Below are 25,978 nucleotides of genomic sequence, written 5' to 3' on the forward strand. Positions count from 1 at the left end.
GTGTTCCCAAGTGCTCTCAAGGACCAGCTCCAACTCGATTACGAGACTCATGCCCCTCGCACACGAATCTGCATTCATCAGCAACAATCTCCACATATCGAATGTGTGACAGAACGGGCAACGAAATCGCAACATGGCCGAGATAACCGCCAAAGGATCAAGGCAGGCCAGCCCCGGCCAGGAACACAAGGCGAAAGGCGTCCTCGCTCCGTACTACCCCGATCCCTTCTTTTTCCTCCTCCGGTCGAGCTGCCATCTAACACGGGCTTCAGGTGGGGCGAACCGGCGTGGTTCCATGCTCTGGAGAGTCCCTACTACAATGACTCTCACCGGCGGTTCCAGACGTACGTACGAGACTTCATCGACACCAACTTGCTTCCCTACGCGCAGGAATGGGAGGCAGCCGGGGAAGCCCCTCTATCAGCGAGGCTGAAGTTTGCCAAGTCCGGTCTTGCTTTCCTCGACGTGCCAAAGGAGTATCGACCCAAGGAGCTCATGGCTGTCGCGGGTATCCCGTTTGACAAGCTGGATGTCTTTCACGAGCTTATTCTCATGGACGAGATGGCCCGCATCCCCAGTGGGGTCCCCCTCGCTCTTGCGGGGGCGTCGAATGTGGGCGCGCCACCCATCTTTGCTGCGGGTACCGAGGAGCAGAAGAGACGATGGCTTCCTGGGCTCTTTACCTGGGAGACTAGCTTTTGTCTTGCCATCACGGAGCCGACGGCCGGCAGTGATGTGAGCGCCATCCGGACTACTGCGGAGAAAACTCCCGATGGCAGACACTACGTCGTCAACGGCCGCAAGAAGTGGGTCACGGGAGCACCGTGGGCAACTCACATGACCACCGCTGTACGAATGGGGGAGCCAGGGCGAAGCGGTATCTCGCTGCTGGTTGTACCTTTGAACTCTCCCAGTGTCACGATCAGGAAGATTCACAATTCCGGGCACAACGCCGGTGGTTCCTCGTGGGTTGTGTTGGAAGACGTGAAGGTGCCAATTGATCATTTGCTGGGCAAGGAGAACGGGGCGTTTCCTATCATCATGCGAAACTTCAACAAAGAGCGCTTCATCCTCACAGTGGACTGCAACAGACAAGCGCGGATATGTCTTTCGGAAGCACTGCAGCACGCACATGATCGAGAGACATTTGGAAAACCTCTCGCCTCGAACCAGATCATCCGGCATAAGCTGACGAAACTTGCCCGTGAGGTTGAGGGCCACTGGGCATGGTTGGAGCAAATTGCCTACCACGTCCACATTCACGGCTGGCAGACAAAAGACGTTGCAAGCAGGATTGCGTTGGCAAAGATTCAAGGCGGCAGGATCGTAGAGCAAGCCGTCAGGGAGAGCCAGCAGATACACGGCGGAATGGGCTACGAAAAGGGGGTGACCATGACGGAGCAGATCTCTCGGGACCTCCGTTTGAAAGTTATTGGTGGTGGGAGTGAGGAAATTCTGAGTGACCTCGCATGGCGTGAGGAACACAAACGAGCTTCCGATCGAGGCGCGAAACTCTAATAAACTTTCGATGGCTTGGAAATCAGATTATTACAAGCTTAAGACACAATTTCTGTAGCCATGAACCGTCTTCGTTGCATGATGTGTATGGCTGATGTGGTTGTCCATACACGACTTTGTTCATACTCTCCTACTTCCGCGATCCGTGAAGGTTCATTACGTGGTACCTTAGTGTGGCATGATTGCGCCACGAGTCATGGACGCTTAAACCGCTACTTGGACCATGATACGAAGTGTTCAAGAATGAGACTAAAGCCAGAACGCCCACGTGTCGTCCGATATATCGACAAGTGCCCGTTGTGGAAGTGCAGAAAAAATGCTCAAGGTTGTTCGCCTCAAGCGCTAGCTAGTTCCAGACAAGCCTCGACGTGCATTCAGCTTCACCGCAAGGACTCGATAGGGTCCTCCAACCCCTGCGCTAGTTTCCCCTCCAAGTTACACTACCTCGGGTGTCTCGTGAGACCCACCGCGACAGTCCGAACCCGAGGTCCCGGGACCGGACCCCTCACACTCACTTGTCACTTGCAATCCTGTCATCAACGTCTTGAGTTCAGCTTATTGGCCCAGTTTATCAACTCGCCGACCATGACTGACAACGATATCAAGTCACACCCTGACTACAAACACTTCGCATCCATCCCATGGTGTGCCAAACTTCTTAGCCAATCCGACACTTCGTCCCACGTGGTGCAAGTCTCTCAAAACAGAACTGTCCTCCCTACAAGAGAGAATACATACGTCGGCGGGACTCTCAACACACCAGACACCATCAAAGCTTGGTTGATCATACACCCCAAGCCGCAAGGTCCCGATTGGAAGGTCGATGAGTTGTGTTCTTTCATCACGTTCGACCATGGCATGATTGGATTTCCCGAGACGGCTCACGGAGGCGTTGTTGCCTTGGTGATGGATGAAGTTACGGGCATTCACATTGTGGCTCAAAGGCCGACAGGGGCAGAGCCCAACAAAGATTTCAGAACGGGCTATTTGAACACATCATTTCGGAAGCCCGTTCCTGCGCCGGGAACAGTGCTAGTGAGATCGAGAATAGCCAGGGTTGAGGGTCGGAAGCATTTCGTTGCGGCGCAAGTAGAGGACGAGAATGGCGAAGTGCTTGCAACAGCGGAAGTCTTGTACATCTCAATCAAGAACAAGTTATGAGTCCCAAGGTTTTGTATAGTATGATTTAATAAGCTTTAAGTTTGAGGGGGTATAGAATGAAGACATAAAAATCATCTCATCATCTGAACAACCTAACACAGAAGAGCCCCGAGCTACAGTTCGAGCTCGCATAGAACTAGTAGCACTAGCCAAACCTGAAAGTTACATATACATATTCTTCGGTGTCAACAAACTCACCTAGTCTTTAGCCAATGTGAAGATAAGAGTTGGCATTGACTGAAGTCGACGGCCAGAAATTGTCACCGCCAACTTGTGTATGAGAATGCGCGCGTAGATGTGATAGGGCGTTGCCCATCTTTGGAACTTTACTTGAAACCTGCCACTTTAAAGACGTAAAGCATATGAGGGTTGCTAGAACCTAGATATGACACTCATGCTATTGCTCAAATTGGTCGTTAAGCACTATTCGAAAACTGGAGGTGTACAGTCAAGCCGTGATTCACTAAGTCGAGCCTGCATGTAGCCTTGAATGCCGTAGAGAGATACACTCAAGTAAGTACCTAACTTAACTAGAAGCTCACCATGGACTGACTTGCTACATTCATTACGATAGGAAAACGAATCACGAGATGACGTATGTTTTTGTTGTGATGAGACTAGTGGTTGTTGGCCTACAGCGTGGTGTGGGGGTAATGCGAGCTGAATCAACGTAGACCCCTCATTGGCCGACACGTTGGACCAGGAGGCGAACCGGAACAGTCCGTACCACAACAAGCGGACCGATCCATCTCCACGATCAGCCCAGAATCTTCTAAGCTGGGGCTTGATCGAGTCTTCAAATTCTGTACTGGTCTTACGCTGATAAATCCAATACAAGCTTACAGATATCATGGATTGATTAGAGATTCCTAGCCGCTAGACTAGCTACTAGAGAACCCGGATGTTTGAATATAAAGCACTATTGGGTTAAGACCCCAAACCAATTTGGAGAATAATGGCATTTCAATTATCGATAGCGCTACTCTGTCTCTAATTATCTCTCATCCTATCCCAAATATCATATTGGATTTGACCATCCCACCTGCAGCCATCATGTCTCTGCCCTATCAAAAAGTCTTGTTGGTCGGAGCGACCTCAGGAATCGGTGCAGCTTTGGCGGACAAACTTGTCGAGAATGGCACTTTCGTCATCGCTGCCGGTAGAAGAAAGGAGAACCTCGACAGGTTCGTCGCCAAGCACGGCGCAACTAAGGCCGCAGCAACTGTTGTGGATATTCTCAAGTTGGAGTCGGTACGTTGAGGCTCTTGCCGTTCACGATGATGATATCTTCAAGGATGCGACTAACAACATGTCCGAAGATCCCGGAGTTTGCTGCTTCCATAATAAATGAGCACCCTGACCTCGATTGTGTCTTCCTAAACGCCGGAGTTCAGCGAGGTATCGATTTCACCAAGCCTGAAAACGTTAGCCTGGACACTGTCTACGATGAGCTTCTCGCAAATTACCTCTCCCACGTCTACTTAACCAAAGCCTTTCTTCCTCATCTCTCAAAGCAAGACAAGCAGACCAGCCTGCTTTACACAACATCTCAGCTCGGCCTCATCCCGATGAAGCGGTGCCCCAACTACAGCGGCTCCAAGGCTGCCATGCACGGCTTCATCCTCGCACTCAGATCCCAGCTCAAAGACGCATCTTCAAATGTCAAGATTGTCGAAGTTTACCCGCCTGCAGTGCAGACTGAACTGCACGATGCCAAGAACCAGCCTGACTTGAAGAACGGCCATGCTATCGGCATGCCGGTGGACGAATTCGCCAACGAGGTCTACCATAGATGGGTCAATGGAGATGATCAGATCCCGGTTGGAACCGCGAAGCCCATGTTTGATGCATTTGAGAACAAGAGACAAGATTATTACGAGAGCTTTAATGACGAGATGGACAAGGTTTTGGTAGACTTTACCGTTTGAGCGTGTTTACCGATAGGTATCTTGGGAAAGGAAGTAAGGTAAGGTACTTATGAAAGTATTCGATGGAAAAAAGAAATAACTGGGTGTGTCGCAATTCTCTTCGAGTCCAATAGAAACCGCACTTATTATCAAGATTTCCAATGATCTACTGAATATGGCTTCCTCACTCTGGGAGTAAGTGCTTGCGGTATTATGTGTGGTCTGGGGTTACCAGGATGGGCAATGACTCTATCAAGAACTCAAGTTCTGTTTTAGTGTTCTATATGGTGTGCTACATAAGCAAGTGATCGATTAACAGACTTCCGGTCAATGTATTAGTATCCCTATCGTTCCCTAAGGTATGACCGTTTTCTTGATATCTTTACGATATTACTTTGTTTTAGTTCTGTGCTTGCTTGAGGTAGTGTTGGGCGAGTAAAAATGAAGTAAAGTCATGATGACGATAGTGATCGTAAAGAAAAAAAGGATGAGTAAGAACTCTTATTAAGCAGCGAATGAAGTCGGTTTTCACTTGCCAACGTAGTCGCAATTAGATGCCGGCAATCGCAATGGCGGGGAGACATTGGATCGCCGAAATATGCCGGGTTTGGCAGCGCCGTCTTACCGAAAGAAATATGGGTCTACCCGGTCGCGCTCCGTTAAAAGGTGGATTCCTCGGCTGGTCGACCGCTGGTCCGTGCTTAACTCCGTCACTTGCCACTTTCTTCCTTTCGTTGACATCACGAAGCAAGGCTAATTCTTCACAACCTCGCCATCATAGCCCGACCCTCCCAATCATGTTCTCTCCCCTGACGTCTACAGAGGACTGGGATCTTGAATATGGCGACTAGGCTTTCACAAACACCGCTGGCCTGGGGACGCCGTCTACCATCACATTGGCGCACCGAATCACTTGCAGCGAGATGTCGACTTTACACATCCGACCGATCCCGCGAAGCTTCCGAAGCTCCAACACCCGATCGCAGTCACAATGGCCCGGAGAAAGAAAAGGGAGCCATGTCGCGGAAGCTGGAGGAAGCTACAGAAGAAGCCCTTTTGACCGGCGGCCGGCGCGGGCGTCAAGCTATCGAGGATGCTGGGTTTTCTGAAGAGCTGAAGCAGCAGCTTCTCGATAAGGTCGAGACCGCCAAATTCCGATCCCAGTACGCATCCGCTTTTGCAGAGGCGCAAATGCCCACTTCAGCAGGAGAGGGGACACGTTCAATAGCCACGGCGCAGGCTTGGACCGGCGACGAGTCACAGTCCGATACGGTTCTGCGAATGCTCAACGATGCGAAGAAGCCCCTGAAGCCCGAGCTGAGGGGACAGTTCCAGATCCCGCCCGTCGATATGCGGATGCGAAAAGAGTCAAAGACAAATCCTAGCCAGCGGGCCGCGAATGCTCGCGAGAAGGCTTCGACATACACTGCACTAGGATTCAAGGAGGAGAGCGGGCAAAGCGCCAAGGAACGCGAAGAGTTTAGGAAAGAGCTCCGCGACCGATTTGGAGCAGCAGCTCGAGCTGTACCAAACACTATATCTGGCCTCGAGTCACTGGCCAACGAGAGAATAGAGGACGCTATTGCTCGTGGGCAATTCAAGAACATCCCTCGCGGCAAGGGGGTAGAAAGAGACGCAAGAGCTGATAATCCTTTCATCGATACCACCGAGTATATAATGAACAAGATGATCAAGAGGCAGGAGATTGTACCACCATGGATAGAGAAGCAGCAAGAGTTGGCCAAAACAGCTGGCGTCTTCAGAGCGAGGTTACGCAACGACTGGAGGAGGCATGTGGCCAGGATGATATCGTCGAAAGGTGGAAGCTTGGAAGAGAAGATGCTTCTGGCCGAGGACTATGCCCGTGCAGAGGAACGCCATAATCCGCGCAAGAGAAACAGCGACAGTATTTCGGTTCCCACCAATGTGACGGATGATCCTGTCATGGCGAAGGTGCGTCAACAGGCGGTCGAGGGCAACAGCACAAGCGAAGCCGGACCAGAGGTAACATCGATGAAGTCTGCTCGGCCACTGGTTCAACCCTTCCGCGACTCTGATTGGCTTGCAACTGAGAGCTCGTATATGAACCTTGCCGTCAACAATCTCAACGCAATCACGCGATCTTACAACCTTATGGCGCCAGAACTGGCGAAGAAGCCGTATTTCTCGCTTGAGCGCGAGCTCAAGGCTTGTTACGCCGATGTCGCGCCCCTTGTGGCAGAAACTATCCGTGAGAGAGCCACTCGGCCGACAAAGACGTTGTTCGATGCAGCAGGGGGCGGCCAAGTCACGGTTTTTGATCGCTTTAGTAAGGAGGGAACATCGGCCAAGATTTACGATTCTAGGGCTCCTCACTATGGCTTCAAGGAAATGTGGAGGGATCTCTTCAACTGAAAGGAGATGTAATTCTTCGTCCGACCCAATCAATTGAGCTCTAGGTGCCTTGAGTAAGCAGCAACCGACGTCGGGGTTGATAGGTACGCATCTTCATCGCCGACGCCTCATTCTCAACGCAGCGGGAATATCATCTCATGAACATCTCACCTGTAGGAAATAAGCCTGCTCCTCGAAGCCTCTTTTGCCTGTGATCGGATTCCGTGTGAGGATCAGCCCTCGAAGTTGTGCAGCCAGCCCAACCGGGCCTGGTTGCATGTGGCACTCGCTCTGTGTCGGAACCTGGATGGATCACTTAGAAACCTACGGGACATGATGGCCCGCGATCACCTGACGCCCTCTTTGTATTACCTTACACTCTATTCCAGCCTCGTCCCATCCGGGTCAGCCACTCTCATCGCCCACCAACAGCCAAAGCCTTTACCATCAACTCAACCTCCCCAGTCACACAAGTAGAAGGCGCCTGCTTGGGCGCCTTGGCCCAGCGGAACACTCAGCTGGTGTCGCGTGGTTTCCACATGTCTCTGTTGAGACGGACCTCGACCCCTTGAGTTCGACTCCTTGCTGCGGCCCTTTTTTTGCACTTTTTTTGCACCTTTCCCTCTCCTTTTGTGATCGGGAAACACGTCACCCTGAGTTGTTTGTAATAGCGCTGCTGACTCTTTGCTTCGGACGCTGTCCACAACCAAAAAAGATGGACATTGCTCGAAGAATAACATCGGGAAGAACTGAACCAAGTTGTTGATGCCGGGCAAAAGTGCTTGCGAAGTACACCGACATATTCGCTTTGAGATGGCTAGATTTCCTCTATTAGTTCGGAACCGTCTCTTACCTACCTACCCCGATGAACTTTAAACAAACTATGTGCATTTAAGCCAAGATCTCTAGTGACAGTAGGTGATTGCAATTTGAAACGACAGAATTAGACTTCCTGACGGGATTTGATTTTGAGTCGATCATTTAGTCATGACGTAACTTTCCTGGACACGATTTATTCATCCCACCGGCAGAGGGAGATGAACCCCATCCGTATTGGATAAGCAGAGAAACTGATTGGCGCCAGCCTTCACGTTCGGTACGAGCCGCGTCTTGGCTGGCAGTTGAGACTGGAGACAAACTGACTTGCGACATCGAGACCGGTGGGATGAGCACCGTCCTCCGATCGGCATTTGTCCGAACGCCCATCAATGAGCCTTTTGATTGGCTTGATCTGAGAGGATGCCGTTCGGATTGTGTTCAGTCGGTGCGGACGCGGGCCGGCTTGAACATGTATTCGTCCGAAAACTACGGATCGCGGACTCGCGGAGGTTCAACGTCCGGATGGCTGGTGCGTCCCACCGAATTGTCGTCAGTCCGATAGTCCGCCATGATGATGAGTATATGTCGTGCGGCCACATTGCGATTGAAGCTCTCAGATTTGTCTGAACATCATTGCACCAATCAAGCTCCATACAATAAATCAATTCCTACACGACCAATATGGAGACAATTACCTTCTCCAACGAATCGCTCATTACCGCGGCTACGGACCGCCAAGAAGTCGACCAAACCCCTTGGTACTATGTGCTCGGAACATGCGTACCACTTGCCATTCTCGTCCTATTCTGGATGAGAGACCATGGCACCAAGCTCCCGTATCTCAACCCCAAGGGACGCTTCGAGTGGTCCACGGACAGGGTTGTTCGGGAGTTCGTGTTCAACTCCTACCGAATGCTGTACCAGTCTGCGAAAGACTTCCTCGGCAAGCCTTTCCGCGTGCTGTGTGATGTTGGAGATGTCATTATCCTACCACCTGATGTTGGCCAGGAGATCCGAAATGACAAGCGCTTCAGCTTCGTTCAAGGCCTGTTCGAGGTGCGTCTTCCAAGGGGAATAACAAGGGAATTGATTGAGCGGCCAGCAAACTTATACTAACATGCATGACAAAGGACTTCCAAGGACAATATGCGGGCTTTGAGGCTTACAAGGAAGCCTGCCATCCTTCCGAACGTATTCAGAATGTGGTCAAGCTGAGGCTGACCAAGACCCTTGGTACATCTAGCAGCAATCTTGTAGCCACATCTCCGTCTTGATAATTGCTAACCCTGAATGACCTCTTGCAGGCAAGATATCGACTATTCTTTCGCAAGAAGCTGAAGAAAGTCTACAAGACACACTAGGTGACTCGAATGGTACAGTCAATCCCACAATGTCAATATCTTGGACTTTGGCTCAATGCTGACGGATGGTGTAGAATGGCATGACACGGTGGCCAAACATGTAATCCTCAAGATTGTGTCCAGAATGTCATCCCGAATCTTTGTCGGAAAACGGCTAGGACGCAATGAGAAATGGCTCAGCACTATTGTCGGGTATGTCGAGCTCAGCGTTCACGCCATGCAGAACCTCCGCTTCTGGCCCAAGTTCCTTCGAGGCATCGTGGTGTACTTTCTCCCAGGACCCACGAAGCTGCGCGCGTACATCAGAGACGCCGAGACGCAAGTCTTTGCGGAGATCAAGCACCGTCAACAGGAAGGGGACTCCGTTGGGGAATACAACGACGCCATCGAATGGTTCAAGGAGATGGCCAAGGGGCAGAAGTTCAACCCAGCGGTCGCACAGTTGATTCTGGCTGGCGTGGCAATTCACACCACGGCGGACTTAGTCACCCAGACTCTCTACGATATTCTTCAGCACCCTGAGCTTATCCAACCCCTCCGTGAAGAGGCAATTCAAGTCATTGGCGAAGGAGGATGGAAGAAGACGTCGCTCTACAACATGAAACTCATGGACAGTGTTCTCAAGGAGAGTCAGCGGCTGAAGCCGAATCAAATTGGTAAGTTTTTTCAATACCACCTGCACGAGTTGCAGACCAAAGGAAACTTTGCTCATAGACATCGCAAGTCGGAATGGCCCGTCGCGCCACAGCAGACGTCCAGTTATCCGATGGAACGGTCATCAGCCGCGGCAGCGCGACTGTCGTCTCAGCCGAGCGCATGTGGGATGACAAAATTTACGAGAACCCGCACGTCTTCGATGGCTATCGATTCTACCGCGAGCGCGGCGGCCCCAACGACGCAGTTAGCCAGTTTGTTAGCACCAGCGTGAACCACATGGGTTTCGGTCATGGCATGCACTCCTGCCCAGGCCGGTTCTTTGCGGGGAATGAAGCCAAGGTGCTGCTTGCTCATATGCTTCTCAAGTACGACATGAAGTTTGTCAAGGGCGAGAAGCCGAAGTTTGCAGAGTTTGGGTTCACGCGCGAATCAGACTCGGACGTCAAGATTTCGGTCCGTCGACGCAAGGAGGAGATTGATCTCTCCGTCCGGGTTGAGGAGGAATAGACTCCTAAGGAGGCTATTTCTGTCGAGGCTCTAGCTTTGACTTGAACATTGGTAAAGGTCTTTTTGCTACTTTCAGGGATAGACTGGCGCATTGCACTTGTATTGAGGACCTAAAGTACTGAGTAAAGTAAGGATTAGAATAGATTGAAAATCGAGAACACTTGGACCTTATTTTCATCCAAAGTGAAGTCTGCTGTACAACGTCTTCCCTATCACAAAATCCCTATCTGACACTACCATACAAAGGTCAAAGGCGACCTTTAATCTCCCCAGTTATAATCTAAGGTGACGAGTAGACGTAGCCGTAAGCCTTCTTCGCCTCGTCGACTTGCTTCTTGACCTCAGCTTCACTCTCAACAAGGTCCTTCTCTTCCTTCAGTCTCTGCTCCATACTGGCAACGGACATGTATGGAGAGCTGGGGATCTGAATACCCCGCTGAACAGCAGGTCTCTCATAGCACCTGTCCAGCCAGGCCTTGACGTTCGGGAACTGGTAGATATCCACGCCGGCCATGGGAGCGCCTTGCACCCACCCAATCATTGAGATATCAGCGATGCTGTAGCGTCCGCGATCTGGGCCGACGGCAAAGTCCCGCTTCGCGAGGTGCGTGTTCAGAACGCCAAACAGTCTCTCCGTCTCACCGACGTAGCGCTGGGTGGGATAGGGGATTCTCTCCTTGGAAAACCTGACAAAGTGGTTCGCTTGACCTTGCCTGATGAAAGAATTAGCGACTCTTCTCAGAATCGTCAGATAGTTCAACTCACATGGGTCCCAATCCACCGTGTTGCCAGCCGATCCAAGACTCAGCTCGGGTGTAGTCATTATCCGACAGGGCGAACGAGAACTTGTGCTCAGTGTCGTACTTGCGCGTCAGATAGCTGAGAATGGCGCTGCCCTCGAAAACGGCAAGCTGCTCGTTGTCATGATCTACGATGACAGGGATGCGGCCGTTGGGGTTGAGCGAAGTGAACCATGGCTCCTTCTGGATGTTCTGCATGATGTTGATGCTCTGAACGACGAATGGGAGGCCGTAAGCCTCCTTCAATTCCTCCAAGATAATGCTAGCCTTGTAGCCATTTGGAGTGCCTGAGTAAGTCGTTTAGCAGGAGTTCATAGCTTAAGGTGTATTGTCTTATAGAACCTACCAAAGGTCAAGAGCTCAATGCCCTTCTTGGCGATAAGACCAGTGGGACGTGCTGCAGCCATTGTGATGGGATGTGTGGTGAGATGAGATGAGATTGAGGTAGACAATGGATTCAGATGGAGACTACTTGGACTACCTTATGATGGTAAGTTTATATGATTAAAGCTAGGTTACCGTAGGATGTTGCAATTGTACATATATATGTTGCAAGATGCTGCAGTTGTCCAGCTAAGCTAGCTGGAATGTGAAGCGGATTGCTAATGCGGTTCGAGCTGACAAATGCTTCTCCACTGTGTTCCATGACGACAGGGACGGCTCTCTGGAGTTTAGCGCTTCTTCGGTTCCGGAAAAGTCGCGACTCAGGCCGCTTACCACGCGACGAGAGCCTATTCCCGCGCGCTAGCTGACAACGAGCAGCTTGTCCGGTACGGAGGAGTTGAGAGCTTTCCCATGTATTGTGACAATCGATTAAGCTCGAATTTGAGGCTTGCACAACGTACTTGTCCCGAGGTATTTCGTGCGATTGCTCAGGACTCACATACGACTCGAAGTGAGGTGCTTTGAAATCCGATGCCTGGATGTACTGGATTTGAAGATCATTGGGCATTCGACAACCAGGCTTAGTGGTCCATGCATGCAGGTCAGCGAAGACGCCGTGACAGAACACCTCGGCGTAGAGCTTGTGACCCTCAGTCTCACCGACTCTCACCGAGACGAATCGAACTGTTCGGATGCGTTGTGTGACTGTGCAGCCATTTGTAATTCATTGATTTTCTGACATCCGTACGGAGGAAACTGCTCTAAGCCTGTTGACGATTCCAGGGTTTGACTTCGGTGACCGGTTTGCACTTGATGTACTAAAATAACCACAACATCATGAAAGCATCAAGCAACAGCTTCATTTCCAGCCTTGGCTAGCAACGTCCTAATACAGATCAAAGTTGAAAGCATGGCGGTACGGTCGCCGTTGTGACCTGAGCAGCACTGCTACTCCACATACTTACCAGATGAGTGTGTCCAGGGTAGGTTGCCCGTACTGTCACGTAGATCCTCAGTCAAGCTTCGAACGATAACCTTACTCAAGACTACGATTTGGCCTGAAAGACGACCACTGACTGCCCCCACGGGTCCCATGATCCTGAGCTTGAGATGTTGGGGACATGACCCGGAGCTCTGGAGTATCTGTGGATTGTTGGGGGTCACCTTAGTCATTCCCCAGAACTCTCAGCTCCAGATTCTCAGAGAGGCAAAAAATCCCGACCAGAGCCATAACCCCACAAGCAGCTAATGCTCTAGCAGGGAAAGCTCCATGTCAGGCAAGGGTTAATTCGCCAATGCTTTGGGAGTATGACGTTAAATAAAGCTCCAACACGAACGCTGAAGCAGCGAAGCTTCCTTCTGTTTGGGACCGATCCAGTCTGACGGGTCACGGTTTGACGGTAGTTCATCCGCTCTCGAATGAATTGGGTAACTTGCAGCGGTTCACGAGACCGCCGGGCGGATACCGAGCATGCACCGAGTGACGCGATCCATCGTGGCCCCGAGATCGGACCATCACTCGGTCGAGTAAATAAAGCTCCGAGTCCCGTCCTCTCGCACTGATAAGGCTGTCTATTACCCGATCTTTGACGACGATAGCTTCTCGCTTGAACCTGGGCCTCCACTACCGAGCGACACAACGCGGACGTACGATCGAGGCAAGATGACACTTATCAAAGAGCCAGTCCCGGAGCCGGTGAACATCGCCGACGTCCATAAGATCGCGCAACAGAAGCTCGCCAAGCCAGTGTGGGATTACTACGTGACTGGCGCTGATGACGAGTACACTCTTGCGCGCAATCATGAAGCCTATAACGAGTGAGGCGCAATCCCCCCATAATCCCCATGGCTGATCAGCGTTCTAACCATTGACTGCCGTGCAGCATCCTCCTCCGGCCTCAAATGCTTCGCAATGTGAGCGACATTGATACCTCAACCACAATCTTCGGCAAACGCTACGATATCCCGATCGCAATCGCACCAAGCGCCTATCAAAAACTCGTCGGTGGAGAGGGCGAGCTCGACGTCGCTCGCGCCGCATTCAACCTCGGAACCAACCTCACGCTATCAAGCAACGCCACGACTTCTCTCGAGGATGTCTCAGCAGCAATCCCTCAGCGCGGCCCAGATTACCCCCGCCCCTGGTTCCAGCTCTACTTCCTCGGCAGCCGAGATCTCACGGCGAAGCTCATCAAGAGAGCCGAGAACGCGGGCTACGAGGCCTTGGTACTGACTGTCGATACTGTCATCTTGGGCAACCGCCTGCAAGAACGGAGAACCCCTCTGGAGCTCCCTCCAGGAATTGCTATGGCCAATGTTGAGTCGCGCAAGTCCGGGGCCATTTCCACAGCCGGGTTGCTCCTGCGCGCCAAGACAATGGCGGAGCACAAGAAAATCCAAGAAGAGAACCATGACCATCTCGTTGATGCCAGCTTGGAGTGGAACGAGGTCATTCCTTGGCTGAGGTCCCAAACCAAGATGAAGATCGTTCTCAAGGGAATATTGACTGCGGAAGATGCGCAGAGATCAGTAGAGGCTGGCGTAGATGCTATCGTTGTGTCAAACCACGGTGGGCGTCAACTTGACGGTGTGGTGTCAACGATTGAGGCGTTACCTGAGATCACGGACGTTGTGAGAGGCAGAATCCCAGTCATCGTCGACGGTGGTATCACAAGGGGAACCGATGTGTTCAAGGCCCTCGCCCTCGGCGCCGATCTGGTTCTCATTGGCAGGACGGCACTGTGGGGATTGGCTTGGGATGGTCAGAAGGGAGTTGAGGGAGTTCTCAACATCCTCGAGAGAGAGTTGACAAGAGCTATGGCACTGATGGGAACGGCAAAGCTCAAGGACATCTCAAGAGGTCTGCTTGGACGGGCCAGGCAGAATGGGTTCGGTGTTGCGAAGCTATAGATATTGGCGTTTCATCCTTTCATGAAGTGGTCATGACCCAGGCAAGATAATCTTAGATCGGATTTTGTTTGCCTTCCAGCCAAGCCTCAATGTATTAGACGATAGATCAATGCTGAATTTATTATTTCTGACCGAATGCATTTGAACAATGATTGATTAATCATCAATCCGTGCCACCAGTATCGACTTCGCCTCAACATATACTTTCAAACTTACTGCACATTAATACCACAAGAAGCTAAGTGTGTATGGTACAGCGCAAGTATTCACAGGGGCCTATCATTGATAGCAGAATGGCGAAAGCACGAGTTCTATCGATTTTGGACTCGGCCTTACCCTTAACTTTGGGACCGTAGTCCTCCGAAAGGCAAAGGCAAGGTTCAATACTCTAGAACCAGCCTCCCAATGACAAATAGACAAGCCATTACCCATGAGTCTGGTCCAGGCCCCGAAGCGGAAGCCAAATCCAGCCGAATTAAGTAAATTAGTCCTTCGACTATAGTACACACAAGGCAATAAACAGTGTCAGAAGTTGCAAATGCGTAAAACTTTTATGACACTGAATACAAAACTGGTTAGATAGGCTGTTCACTTTTGAAGGCTTCACCGCAAGTGGGGACTTTCCGAAGTTCTTTTCTTCACCTGTCAAGCGGATTTAAAGAAGTTACTAAGAAATATTTCAATCTCTATAGCTCGAATCTTTTCCCGTCTACAAGAGCATTCCCAGGGTATCTCTATCGAGAGCACTCGCCATGTGCGAGTTTGTATCTTCAAATTCCAAATCAAGCCGCTGTAAGCTCTCAATACTCTTACTTCTACTCCTCGCAAGCACCTCTGCAGTACTCGGCACCCGGAGGAGGCGGGCATCGCGCACCATCGGGCACGACACCACTCGCGCCGCCTGAAACACCCTCTCCATTGAAGTAACACTTTCCAATATCATTCTGGCAAGGGTTGCCCTCACCAGGGCAGCAGTATCCGTACGCGTTGATGTCAAAGTTGTAGCAAGCGACAGGGTCGACCTTTGGCTCCGCTGATGGCGTAGCTGATGGCGCCGGGGCGGCGGTGCTTGTCACCAGCATAGTGGTCACCTCCACAGTCTCCAAGACAGACGTAGTCGACACAACAGGAGCACCCTCCCAATCTACGAGAGGAATGCCTGCGATGAGGGGCTTGAAGGCTGTCTGGTTCATACCAGACCAATCTTCGCAGACGTTCTCGACGGCTGGCTTGTAGGTCTTCTCTGCAGGCTTACTGCAGGGCGCAGAACTGCTGACAGGTTTCGAGCTCGTCGTCGGGGACTGGGTTTGGCGGGGGGTGTTGGTGGGTTCATCGGGTCCTGATTGTTGGGGATCCTTTGAGGGGTCGCTGACTGTCTGTCCTTCGGGAACGGGGATAACGACGCCTCCGAACGAGGCAAGGCCACCACCAGGTCCGCCGAAGGCGACTGCTCCCGCAGGGATGACGACTGCAACAGTGCCTGATACCGTGATGACTTCGGGCTCTGCGCTACGAGAGGGTGTCGGAGTCGCAACTCTTGAGGGAGCTACATCAAGCCGCTTTCGTTAGCATTATGACATAAATAGCAACTGTGCTGTCATCAGAGGAGTGGATAATGACTTACGCTTGCTAGTTGAAGTGATCATAGTGGGTGGCAGGGGAGTACGAGACAAAGAAGGCGGCGCCGACGAAGTGGTCGAGTTGTCAAACCGTACTTGGCGCTTCTGGCGCAGCAAAGTCGAGGATGCAGGTGATGCCGGGCAAGCGGGCTGTTCCTCCGCGTTGGGGAATGCCATCGAATCGAGTGCAAAGATGGCATAGTTCTGCGCATTCTTCACCTTCTCTGCTGCTGACAAGCGGGAGCAGCTGTACATCATCAAAATTAACAGGTCGATCTCTCATGTGAGTCGTTTCGAGTCCGGCAATGGCTTACCATGTGGCGGAGTAGCAGTCCTCAGACCTATCATCAAGGAATCCGAAGAACGGGTTCTTGAGATCATCCGCACGTTCTCCCGCTCCCGTGGCAATAAGCATATGCTGGGTCTCATGGACCAAGACGAAGCCTTTCGACATCTCACCGATGGCACTTTCAGCCTGCCATTGCTTCACCATTCCCTGGTTGGTAGGCCGGGTCTTATCGAAGAAGGTCTCGCATAGAAGCAGTAGAGTGGTACCAAAGACTGCGGCCTCGGTATCTGTCGCACTCTGTACGCCCGCAACCATTTGGCCGTCTGCGCAGGGTCCATTGTTTCCGGAACAGCCGAAGACAAGACTCTTATCTGTGACAGTATTCGGGGGGAACAAAGGCTCAGGAGAAAATCGAAATGCTGTTTCGACACTCGGGGGCTTGAGGGAGTCGATTACAGGACGGTAGTGCTTTTCAATAAGGTTCGAAGCTGAAGGACCTCCACTTTCTATGCAGTGATGAGAAAGTAAGCGCTTTGTGTTATTATTGAAAGAGACGGCAGGTGTGTTGGCTTACCAGGTCCGAACCAAGAGAAGTAGGCTGGGGTCCTCGCAACATTGGACTTTCCAAGAGCAGTAAGAGCTGCATTTGCGAGTTCGTGTGCTTCGACAACGCCCTGATCTATGTCGAGGATTTGTTGAGAGCTACATGACCATTGCCCCTTGATGATGACGGCTTCACCATCGAAAAGATCGCGCTTGCTAATGTTTTGATGCGATGCATGTGACGTAACTACTGGCAACAACGCCAGCAGAGAGCCGGAAAGCAGTAATGAACGTAAGTTAAATGACATTTCGTAATGAGTGGACAGAACAAATAAAGAGTGACGGAGGAGCTGGTCAGCCTGGCGCAAATACAACGTGCGCCGATAGAAGCGGAAAACATGCTGCGCATTTATGGACTTATACAGCCGGTGAGACCGGCGCATTCTCGAAGCCATCATCTGTCAGAGAAAATGTAATTAATTATGATGCGGTATCAAGACCAGCTCGCAATTTACTTACTACGCATAGCGCCTCTTCGCCAAGTAGCTCTTAGAAGAGCACATTACTATCAATAGCACCAAGCCAAGCAGCGGGCCACAGACACGGGACCACATGAAACGCCCACATATTGCCACCCTTGGATTAGACACGATGACATGAGCTATATGCCCCGGTAATAACCTATGAGCATTCGATCGCTTAGATAAGGCACATTGAATGATTTAGGCACTCCGCCTCAAACAGTCTAGAATCACCCTCAGTGGTGGCTTGTTGTGGTCCACAATGTCGCGAGGACGACTTCATCCCGTCTTTGTTGATAAGTTCATCCCTTCTGTGCAAACAAGCTCAAGATTACTGTTACGGCGAGCATCACTTCGATTCCTTTTGAAGATCAAAAGTTTTCGGGATATTTAGTGCGGTTCGTGTGAGACTAAACCGCCACTCCCTCCCCCCACGCCTCACGGACTGCTCAGATAGACTTGTTCTTGACGTTCACGACATGCCCAACAGCGTCGCAGGGCATCGCCGAGAAATCACGAGGTTCGAAATCTCACAGGAAACCTAGGGACATGAGTCTTCGTAGGGCCCTCAATCCCACAGAGCTCGACTCCTCTACGCAACAGGGATGAGCTGATTTTGGTGATGATGTAGAGTTTGACGGCTGCGCGCGGCTAAGACGTGACGCGCAGCTGCGGCATGAACGGAGAAGTCTAGTGCGTGAATGCTTAGTGGTGGTGTGGGCCAAGCCACTGTTTTAACAAACTTCAATTTAAGGTGCCCAGAACAGTTGGTTGGCAACCATGCTGAAATCGGCAGCGAACCAAGTTGTCAATTGCCATCAAAGACTTTCTCAGTTGTCACTGGTTACAGTGCCGGTTGCCGACTCGTTTTCGCCAAAAAAAACCGAGCGCAACCATTACACGGAGCTGTTGATCCACCCCGTCGGAGTTTCGGAGGGTTACATTGCAGCTCTAGAAGTCTTCTTAAGGAAGAGAACAAAACCTAAAAGTGTCAACCCTGGTTGAAAAACAGCCCAACCGTCTAATTATCAATAGGGCTAGGTGCCGCTGAGCCGCCAATTTCACAGCATCTTGGCAGGTTCTTGTCGAGTTGCCTTCGCGATTAGAGACATGACTCTTCGCCCCTGTAAAACGAAGTAGGAACATCGGCTGTGCAACAGATATCAGTGACATGTGCCGACATAAAGAAGTACCCTGGACTGTCGGAGTTACGATCACAAGTAGGGCTGACTCGCTCGTCATTCATCCCAAGGCTGAGCAATTAATCAACGGTGTTGGGACGAAAAACGAACTAGTCTACTTATGATCGCTTCTGCTTACTTGTACGCAAAGCCTCATCCAACCAGGACACCTTCGGGCTTTGTGGGATGAAACGGTCTTGATGCCTTGGCATCATGACATAAAAGGTTTTCTGCCCACGGTTTCACGAGTAAAAAAGAGCTCACGCCTCTCAGCTCTTTTCGGATTTCTTTTCCAAGGTGGAATTTGGCAGGCAATAGTTCCGTCCAATGGGCGGAGTTTGGAGTACTGACATAGGCTATACGGCATGGAGCGGGTAAAATAATTGCATTGGAGGTTATGTTGTTGAGTCCCTCAACAGTTGCCTCGACTCGACTACCTTAGACGAGGAGGGAAGACTACCGTCGGAAATCTGGAGAGCAAGGCATTTTTCTATTTCATACCTGCTGTTCAATGGGTTTCAACGATACTACTAACATTTCCTCCGATCCGCATAGAAGATCTTACACTAATAAGAGTACCTGAACTTCCTGTTCTCAAAGTCCGTCAAGTCCATAAGAACCTCATCTGATACATCTTCCGCATTCTGGCCGCTGGCCTCCGCCTCCGCGTCTCTCTGTTTATTCCTCTTGATTAACAACAGCCGAATTGCGATAGCCAACACGACTTGACCAGCAGTGCAACCCATGATAACTTTACAGCCAGTGCCGTAGATGGGCGCTTCTGACGCAAGGAAGGCTTGTGGGCCTATAATATTTCCCACGCAATACGCTAGAAAGACGAAGGCTGTTGAGGTCACACGCTTGGTATAACCTGCAACGTTCGCAGCCGGCATTTGAAGTGCAACGACAAGAGCACCGACGAAGGAAGGACTCTGCAAACCTTGTTAGAAGCAATGTTTGAGAAGGGAAGGAACATCACTTACAATGTAGTATGCCATCAATAGCCCGTTTTTGTTGCCGCGGTCCAGCTTCAAAAACAGGGAAACAGCAATGAGTGTCGGCAAAACCCACGTCATCATGACAATGGTTCGGAAGTTCTTGAACTTCGAAGCGCAAAAGGGACCAGTGAAGATGAAGAAGGCAACCCAGGCTCCATACGGAATTCCGTAGGCTGTCGTCAAGAGAGCATCCTTTGTGAAGCCCTTGACAATGAGTTTACCAAAGTTGGCGATGCCGCCGTTGACAATCTCGTTGAGGAGGGTATAGAAGAAGAGAAGCCACACTTGAATGTCCTTGAACGCTTCCTTGATCTGAGCTGGCTTGATCTTTCGGCTAAAGACACCCGTCTTGTTGCTCTGGCTGCGAGCAATAAGCAGGGCCTTCTCTTCCACAGTGAATCGCTTGGCCGTCATAATGTTGTTTGGCAAGTAGAAGAACAGGACGATGCCCCACACAATAGTCAGACCTCCGCAGATGATGAAGATGATTCTCCAAACATCCCAACCGTCTGCCTGGCCGACACCATAAAATAGAATACCGCCGATCATGGAGCCGAATCCGTTGAAACAGTAGAAAGATCCAGCGCGCATCGGCGCCTCCGCTCTGGTATACCACATGCTGACGATCATCATGAAGCAGGGTGTGATTACAGCCTCGAAGGCACCCAAGAGGAAGCGGCAGACGGCGAGGCCAGCGAAGCTATGGGATGCGGCGGTGCAGGTGAGAACTGTTCCCCAGCACAAGACGAAAATGCTGACAATTGTGCCGGTGGGGAAGTGCTGAGCGAGATAACTTGCCGGCCATTCTGCCAGAAGGTAGGCAAAGTAGAAGATACTGGCCAGCCATGAATACTGGCTTTGAGAAGTATTGGTTGTTTCAAAGAGGTCGAAAACTGCGCCGTAACTCAGGGCCTGCTTGTCGATATACTGCAGAAGGTACGTTCCCATAAGAAGGGGCAACAATGTGAGATCGATCTAAGAATGGCACTTGCGTTAAAACTCAGAACATGGAAACAGGGGATGGTGCTGGAGTTCTCCGTAGGAACGATTCCGGAAAACTTACCCGGCGGACAAGCTTTTTCTGGGCCTGTTCATCTTCCATAAGTTCTCGCAGATGCGCCTGAGAAAGACCGTTCTGCTGTAAGAAGATCTCGGCTTCATCGAGAAGTTCGACTTGACCAGCCTTGAGATCCTCACCGATGCTGCCCGGCCGAGAAGGCTGCTTCTCCGCAATCTCCAGATCCTTGGACCTGGGTTGCTCAGCGTTGACGGAAGCTTCAACCGCCATTGTGGAGTCTGGGGAAGTGGGCGAGCGGGTCGTCGCTATTGTGTTCGAGCACGCGATGGACGATGTGGGCACAACTAGTTTACAAGAGTTACATGTAGCAAACGCAAGTTGCTATAATGGAGTGAGGCTTTACAATGTCAAGCGAAATTGTTGAGTCGCGAGCTCAGACAATTGCGAGATGTCGGGACTTTCCCGGATCGGCAAACTCCAATGTCGGGAGTCTCCTTTTATTCATTGTCATTACCAGAGGTAAAAGGTTTCCGGCGTTGGCTTTGTCGACTCCTCAACCAACCCCAAGACCTGGTCCCCAACTCGATAAGAGACTAACCGATAGCGACTATTCGAACATATCTCTCGGCGGCGGCCTGCTCCCGACAGCATAGGCTACAGATAAGATGTCAGGCGATATTATCTGCCCAAGCCAGCGTCATATCCTAGTAGTCCTCACTAGCAAGACCCAGTTGCTGATAAGGGTCCCGAGTCTGGAGGAATTTCCCCGCGTTGAAATGGATGCATTATGAAGGAGTGGAGTCGCCGTGGGCACTGTGCAGCCATTGCCATTGTCGGAAAACCAATGAAGACCGGAGAGCAGATTTGGATGCCGAAGCGGTTGAATCGACGGCTGAAGAGCGAGTGGAGACATTTCGGTGAACCTCCGCCTTATCAGCTTGCGCGTTGACTAACAACTTATCTTTGTTAGCGTGGGTTGATCGGAACTTAGCCATGATAGTGGTTGTGGACCTTTCCGCGGGGAAATATCAAAGACACAACTCCCACTCAACTTCCCCGAGTGCGGTCTGCCGATGAACGGACTTTGCAAACCACGATTGAACGCCAGACACAAGCAGTGAGCACGCAACCATGTCCACGGTCACAGATCAGCCTACGCCCCGGCCTTACCGGTCCCATTTGCGCCCAGCCTGTTTGCAGTGCAGGCGGCGCAAGTCGAGATGCCAGCAGCAAGAGGGAATCACGTCGTCAACCTGTCAAATGTGCCACGTCTATGGCACGGACTGCGAATTCCCACCGTCTCCTCGCAGTGCAGGTCGAGCACCGCTCAACCCCGGAAAAGTCCAGAAATCCTATCGCACCCCTCAGTCCAACACGCCATGTCGACGGGAGCCTCTGGCATCAGCCAAGGTGCATGTCTCCCTACCCCAGAGCCAGAGTGGTGGCATAGGGGCATCGTGTTCTCCACCGACAAGCACAACGTCCAGCTCCGGGCCCAAAGTTGTGCTTGATCCGCACAACACCCATTTGATGCTGGCACTGGACAGTCCTGAAGACGAGGACAACTCGCACATTATTGGTCCAGCTGTTACAAATGACACCCAAGTGTTGGCTGACTACTTGAGCTCTGAGCCAAGCATCCACGAACGGATGATCCGTGTGGTGAAGCCTAGGCCAGGAGCTCAAGTGGGCCAGATGCCCCGGCCTACAATGGCCGGGGGTCTTCGGAAGCCAGTCATCTTTACAGCAGTTCGAAAGCGTCCATATGGGCTATCACCGAGGCAGACGGCACCGTTGCAAAAATATCAGATTGTCGAAAAGATGCTGGAGCCGTGGACTTCGAAACTCATAGATCTGTAAGTTTCGGCGGTTTTCCTGATACGCCCTTCATCCTCGGGGCATTGCCATGTCTATGGTGAAGCCGTGCTAGCAGAAGCAGGAGTGGGTGCCGAGAGTCATTGCTGACCTGACCCGCGCAGTTACTTCCAAAAGGTCAACATATGTTTTCCGCTTCTGGACGAGGTTTCATTCAAGCACCAGTTCAACACAGCAAGAGATAGGATATCGCCCGCGCTCTTGTCCGTTCTTTACGCGCACTCCATGATCTTTTGGAAAACCAGCCCAGACTTGCCCTCGCAGTATTGTCCTGACTCTCGGTTCATCTGGAACCAAGCCACAGAAACCTTGTTCTCTGAACTCCATATTTCGCCCGGAATATCCACCATTATTGCCATTATTCTCAATGTGGGAGGGAGGCCAACCACTTCCATGATCATGAATGAGATCCAACTCGGCGCCGCTGTATCACTCGCTCAGTCATTAGGGCTCAACAGAGACCCTGTGGACTGGAACATCTCCATGCCGGAGAAATGTTTGCGAATGAAGATATGGTGGGCACTCGTTGTACATGACAAATGGCGAGTCTACCGTCGATAACAGCCTAGAACTGACTAACCTATGATGCAGGCTGAGTCTAGCCTATGGTACGCCACCTCAAATCAAGCGCTATCAATACGACGTGCCGGATCCCTCATTGGAATATCTCACCGGGAAAGACGCAAGCGAAGATCAAATTGCGGCCGCTTCGGTTTTCATCGGCCTGGTCACTTTAACTGGGGTTCTCGATAAGTATCTAGAGCATGTCTACGACCTCAACCAGGGCCGAGACCAAGATAGCAGCCAGACATCCCTTGACTTGGAGCTGAGCCTCGGCCAGTGGGAAGATTCCCTTAGCGACGATGTCAGGCGAATCATTACCCGCGGAAACAATCTACACATCCCCGGCGCGGCGAACCTGAGACTAGCTTATCTCTCAACCGTGCTACTCCGCCGGAGAATCGAGCTCGATATCGAGAAGCAGGAAGACGCAGTCCCTGGTGACGCACTAACCAACCGATACATTCAAGTTCGCCGCGCCGCGGAGGAGATTGTTCTCCTCGTGCAGGAACTGGAAGAGATTCATCTGAGCGACTTCTGGCTGCCAGTCAGTGCCTTCGCATTCACGTCAGCGATGACATTTCTCTTGCGATGCGCTCTGGAAACCGAGAACACTGCCGGGGGCTTGGCCCAGAGTGCATCCTTAAAGCTGGCGAAGAACTTGATCGACTCTTTGCAATCTCATCAACAGAACTCGGGATGGGATCTAGGTGATCTCTGCTTAGCTCAGTACGGCGAGATTGTTGAGCGTTTGCAGACTGCCGATAGCCCTTCGGCGACGGTTCCAGAGTTTCAGCAGCTGATGATGTCTTCGGATGTTCCCATGATTGACGAGCTATTTCCTAATCTGTGGGATATGTTTTAATGTGGATGATGAGCAATTTGACGCTTCCATGTATGATAGATGATAGACCCACGACTAATGACTGAGCTATTTCCTTTATTTCACGCCAAGTAATCAATCATCTCTTGGAGACTGCAACTGATAAGAAGCATGCCTCAACGACGCTGAAAGGACTCGAGGTGAGTACGAGTCAGTTTGAGCTAGTCTTCGAAGTTCTCCGTCTGCTGCCACCAAAAGTTGCACTCTTTCTCCGCCCACTTGTAGTCCAGAAACTCGGCCGAAGTCCCCAGTCCAGATCCACCAGCACGCTCGTCGTTGCCCTCACCGAAGATCATTGTCTTTCCTACCTCTCTGCCTTCCTGGCCTGAAAAGGGTAGCCACTTAGGTCGACCATCAAACTTGCCCTTGATTTTGTTCGGGTCGCCATGAACAATGAAGGATGTTGCGTATGCGTGCATGAAGCCGGCAATCTCATCTTGCTTTGGTGAGATGGACCTGACCTCGGCATTGTAAGTCTGGTAACGCATTTGGTCGCCGTGATTGGCGCCGTAAAGAGCCGTCTTATTCAAAGCCCAGTGGTAGAGGTACACGGGAGGGTCACTTGGTGACTTGCTTCCCCAGATCGCGGTCTGACGAACGGGGCATGTGTACGCATAATGACCATACGCAGCTTCAGCGCGCTTGAACTGCGATCCAATATCAATAGGTCGAGACTCAACGTATTCCGAGTCCGGGTCCTTAGACGGATCTTTATAGAGCTTGTTCAAATCTGCTACATCCTTGTCCGAAAGTTGGGGCAAGAGCGTGCGGAAGAATGTGTCAAAATCTTCAGGGGTTGAGGCCGTCTTGGGAACATACATTGCTCCTTCGTTATGAGCAGATCCTGTGAAGATGGGGACTTTATTCCATTTTCCCGACTTCCATGCATCGATGGGTCGTCTGGAGATGATGTCTCCGTCTAGTACGGGTTGCCAAGCCCATCGCACAGAAGGGTTAGATTGCTCATAGATCTTCTGGCCAGACTCAATGATGGTGGAGGATGGTAATGCTCGGAGACAGGGCAGTATTTCGTTCTCAGGTCTGTGACCACAGCCGGTGAGTCCAAGAAACTCTTCGAAATGAGCTTCATTCAGCTTAGACTCAGGCGGGTGCACAACTCGAGCAGTGTGGCCTCCGGAGTCCATGATGGCCTTGTGGAAGAGGGTTTTCTTCTGGTTGACATCCATGATGAGATGCCCGATCTGAATGATGTCAGCAACGGCCAACTGAGCGACTAACTCGAACATACTCCATGCGCCGCGGCGGACAGCCCCATGATAGTCACATCATCAGGATCACCGCCAAAAGCCGCGATATTCTTTTGGACCCATTCCAACGCCACATACATGTCTTTGAGTCCGAGATTCAGCAGACCCTCTTTCTTCGTCAGTGCACTATTCATCCCACCGGCAACGCCAATTCGATATTGCATCGACACCCCGATCCAGGGTTCTTCAGACCACGCCAGCATAGACGGGGTATTGTGCATCCGTGCAGCACCACGGTTGAAGGCCCCGCCAGGAATCATCACAGCAACGGGCAGCTTTTTTGCAGCGGCCGTGTGCCCCTTGGGTCGATACACGTTGATCGTCAGACAGTCTTCGCTTTCCCAATCAGGGCCAAGCCACTCGTCATCTGTGAAAGGAACAAGCTGCTTTCCTGGACATCTATATGTTTGTAAGCATTGGGACTTCCCGGAGGATTGGGTTCAGAATCACCTTGGACCAAGCTTAAATGCCTCCAGTGTCCCATTCCCAGACGGCACCGGGACAGCGTGTCTGAATCTTAATTGTCCAACTGGGGGAAGTGCATATGGAATTCCCATGAAGCCCTCCAGCGGTTCTGGGAATGTGCCGTCGGTCACAAGTCTGCCAATAATGTTGCCTTGATTGATCGTGACCGAAGCTGTTGGGCTGTACTTTGATTGAGTCGACTGACTAGCTCCATTCTGTCCTGTCCAAAGATAGGCGCAAATCCCGGCAACGGCTAGCGGAAGACCCAAGGTCAGTCGCCAGTTGTGACCCTGGTTCGTCATCTTCGACATCTCAAATATCTGACAAAAATTATGAGTCGTTCAAGTCCTTAAACTTGAT

At 51.3% G+C, this 25,978-nt stretch overlaps 10 protein-coding genes across 10 annotated transcripts; 6 read left to right on the forward strand and 4 right to left on the reverse strand.

The window, feature by feature from the left end:
• Positions 1 to 133: 133 nt before the first annotated feature.
• On the forward strand, positions 134 to 1,518 carry N0V96_010606 (uncharacterized protein; the record flags this gene model as incomplete). Its single annotated transcript, XM_065759006.1, has 2 exons — positions 134 to 243; positions 273 to 1,518. The coding sequence occupies 2 exons, from the start codon at positions 134 to 136 to the stop codon at positions 1,516 to 1,518; spliced, it is 1,356 nt and encodes a 451-aa protein (XP_065612316.1).
• A 2,214-nt stretch (positions 1,519 to 3,732) lies between these two features.
• Positions 3,733 to 4,607, forward strand: N0V96_010607 (uncharacterized protein; the record flags this gene model as incomplete). The annotated part of the gene is made up of 2 exons (XM_053189347.1): positions 3,733 to 3,930; positions 3,999 to 4,607. 2 exons carry the CDS (start codon positions 3,733 to 3,735, stop codon positions 4,605 to 4,607), a joined length of 807 nt encoding a protein of 268 aa, XP_053053335.1.
• Positions 4,608 to 5,221: 614 nt separating this feature from the next.
• N0V96_010608 (uncharacterized protein) lies at positions 5,222 to 6,980 on the forward strand (the record flags this gene model as incomplete). The annotated part of the gene is made up of 2 exons (XM_053189346.2): positions 5,222 to 5,252; positions 5,545 to 6,980. 2 exons carry the CDS (start codon positions 5,222 to 5,224, stop codon positions 6,978 to 6,980), a joined length of 1,467 nt encoding a protein of 488 aa, XP_053053334.2.
• A 1,479-nt stretch (positions 6,981 to 8,459) lies between these two features.
• N0V96_010609 (uncharacterized protein) lies at positions 8,460 to 10,303 on the forward strand (the record flags this gene model as incomplete). The annotated part of the gene is made up of 4 exons (XM_053189345.1): positions 8,460 to 8,834; positions 8,909 to 9,011; positions 9,214 to 9,795; positions 9,864 to 10,303. 4 exons carry the CDS (start codon positions 8,460 to 8,462, stop codon positions 10,301 to 10,303), a joined length of 1,500 nt encoding a protein of 499 aa, XP_053053333.1.
• Positions 10,304 to 10,583: 280 nt separating this feature from the next.
• On the reverse strand, positions 10,584 to 11,510 carry N0V96_010610 (uncharacterized protein; the record flags this gene model as incomplete). The annotated part of the gene is made up of 3 exons (XM_053189344.2): positions 10,584 to 11,016; positions 11,069 to 11,390; positions 11,450 to 11,510. 3 exons carry the CDS (start codon positions 11,508 to 11,510, stop codon positions 10,584 to 10,586), a joined length of 816 nt encoding a protein of 271 aa, XP_053053332.2.
• Positions 11,511 to 13,150: 1,640 nt separating this feature from the next.
• Positions 13,151 to 14,397, forward strand: N0V96_010611 (uncharacterized protein; the record flags this gene model as incomplete). The annotated part of the gene is made up of 2 exons (XM_053189343.1): positions 13,151 to 13,305; positions 13,371 to 14,397. 2 exons carry the CDS (start codon positions 13,151 to 13,153, stop codon positions 14,395 to 14,397), a joined length of 1,182 nt encoding a protein of 393 aa, XP_053053331.1.
• Positions 14,398 to 15,212: 815 nt separating this feature from the next.
• N0V96_010612 (uncharacterized protein) lies at positions 15,213 to 16,620 on the reverse strand (the record flags this gene model as incomplete). The annotated part of the gene is made up of 3 exons (XM_053189342.1): positions 15,213 to 15,943; positions 16,022 to 16,263; positions 16,331 to 16,620. 3 exons carry the CDS (start codon positions 16,618 to 16,620, stop codon positions 15,213 to 15,215), a joined length of 1,263 nt encoding a protein of 420 aa, XP_053053330.1.
• Positions 16,621 to 19,494: 2,874 nt separating this feature from the next.
• Positions 19,495 to 20,836, reverse strand: N0V96_010613 (uncharacterized protein; the record flags this gene model as incomplete). The annotated part of the gene is made up of 2 exons (XM_053189341.2): positions 19,495 to 20,523; positions 20,612 to 20,836. The coding sequence occupies 2 exons, from the start codon at positions 20,834 to 20,836 to the stop codon at positions 19,495 to 19,497; spliced, it is 1,254 nt and encodes a 417-aa protein (XP_053053329.2).
• A 1,440-nt stretch (positions 20,837 to 22,276) lies between these two features.
• N0V96_010614 (uncharacterized protein) lies at positions 22,277 to 23,867 on the forward strand (the record flags this gene model as incomplete). The annotated part of the gene is made up of 3 exons (XM_065759007.1): positions 22,277 to 22,422; positions 22,546 to 22,983; positions 23,033 to 23,867. The coding sequence occupies 3 exons, from the start codon at positions 22,277 to 22,279 to the stop codon at positions 23,865 to 23,867; spliced, it is 1,419 nt and encodes a 472-aa protein (XP_065612317.1).
• A 179-nt stretch (positions 23,868 to 24,046) lies between these two features.
• Positions 24,047 to 25,139, reverse strand: N0V96_010615 (uncharacterized protein; the record flags this gene model as incomplete). The annotated part of the gene is made up of 2 exons (XM_065759008.1): positions 24,047 to 25,087; positions 25,131 to 25,139. 2 exons carry the CDS (start codon positions 25,137 to 25,139, stop codon positions 24,047 to 24,049), a joined length of 1,050 nt encoding a protein of 349 aa, XP_065612318.1.
• Positions 25,140 to 25,978: the final 839 nt, after the last annotated feature.

This window comes from Colletotrichum fioriniae, assembly GCF_027942845.1.
Source record: "Colletotrichum fioriniae strain IMI 355084 chromosome Unknown scaffold_15, whole genome shotgun sequence".
NCBI lineage: Eukaryota > Fungi > Ascomycota > Sordariomycetes > Glomerellales > Glomerellaceae > Colletotrichum > Colletotrichum fioriniae.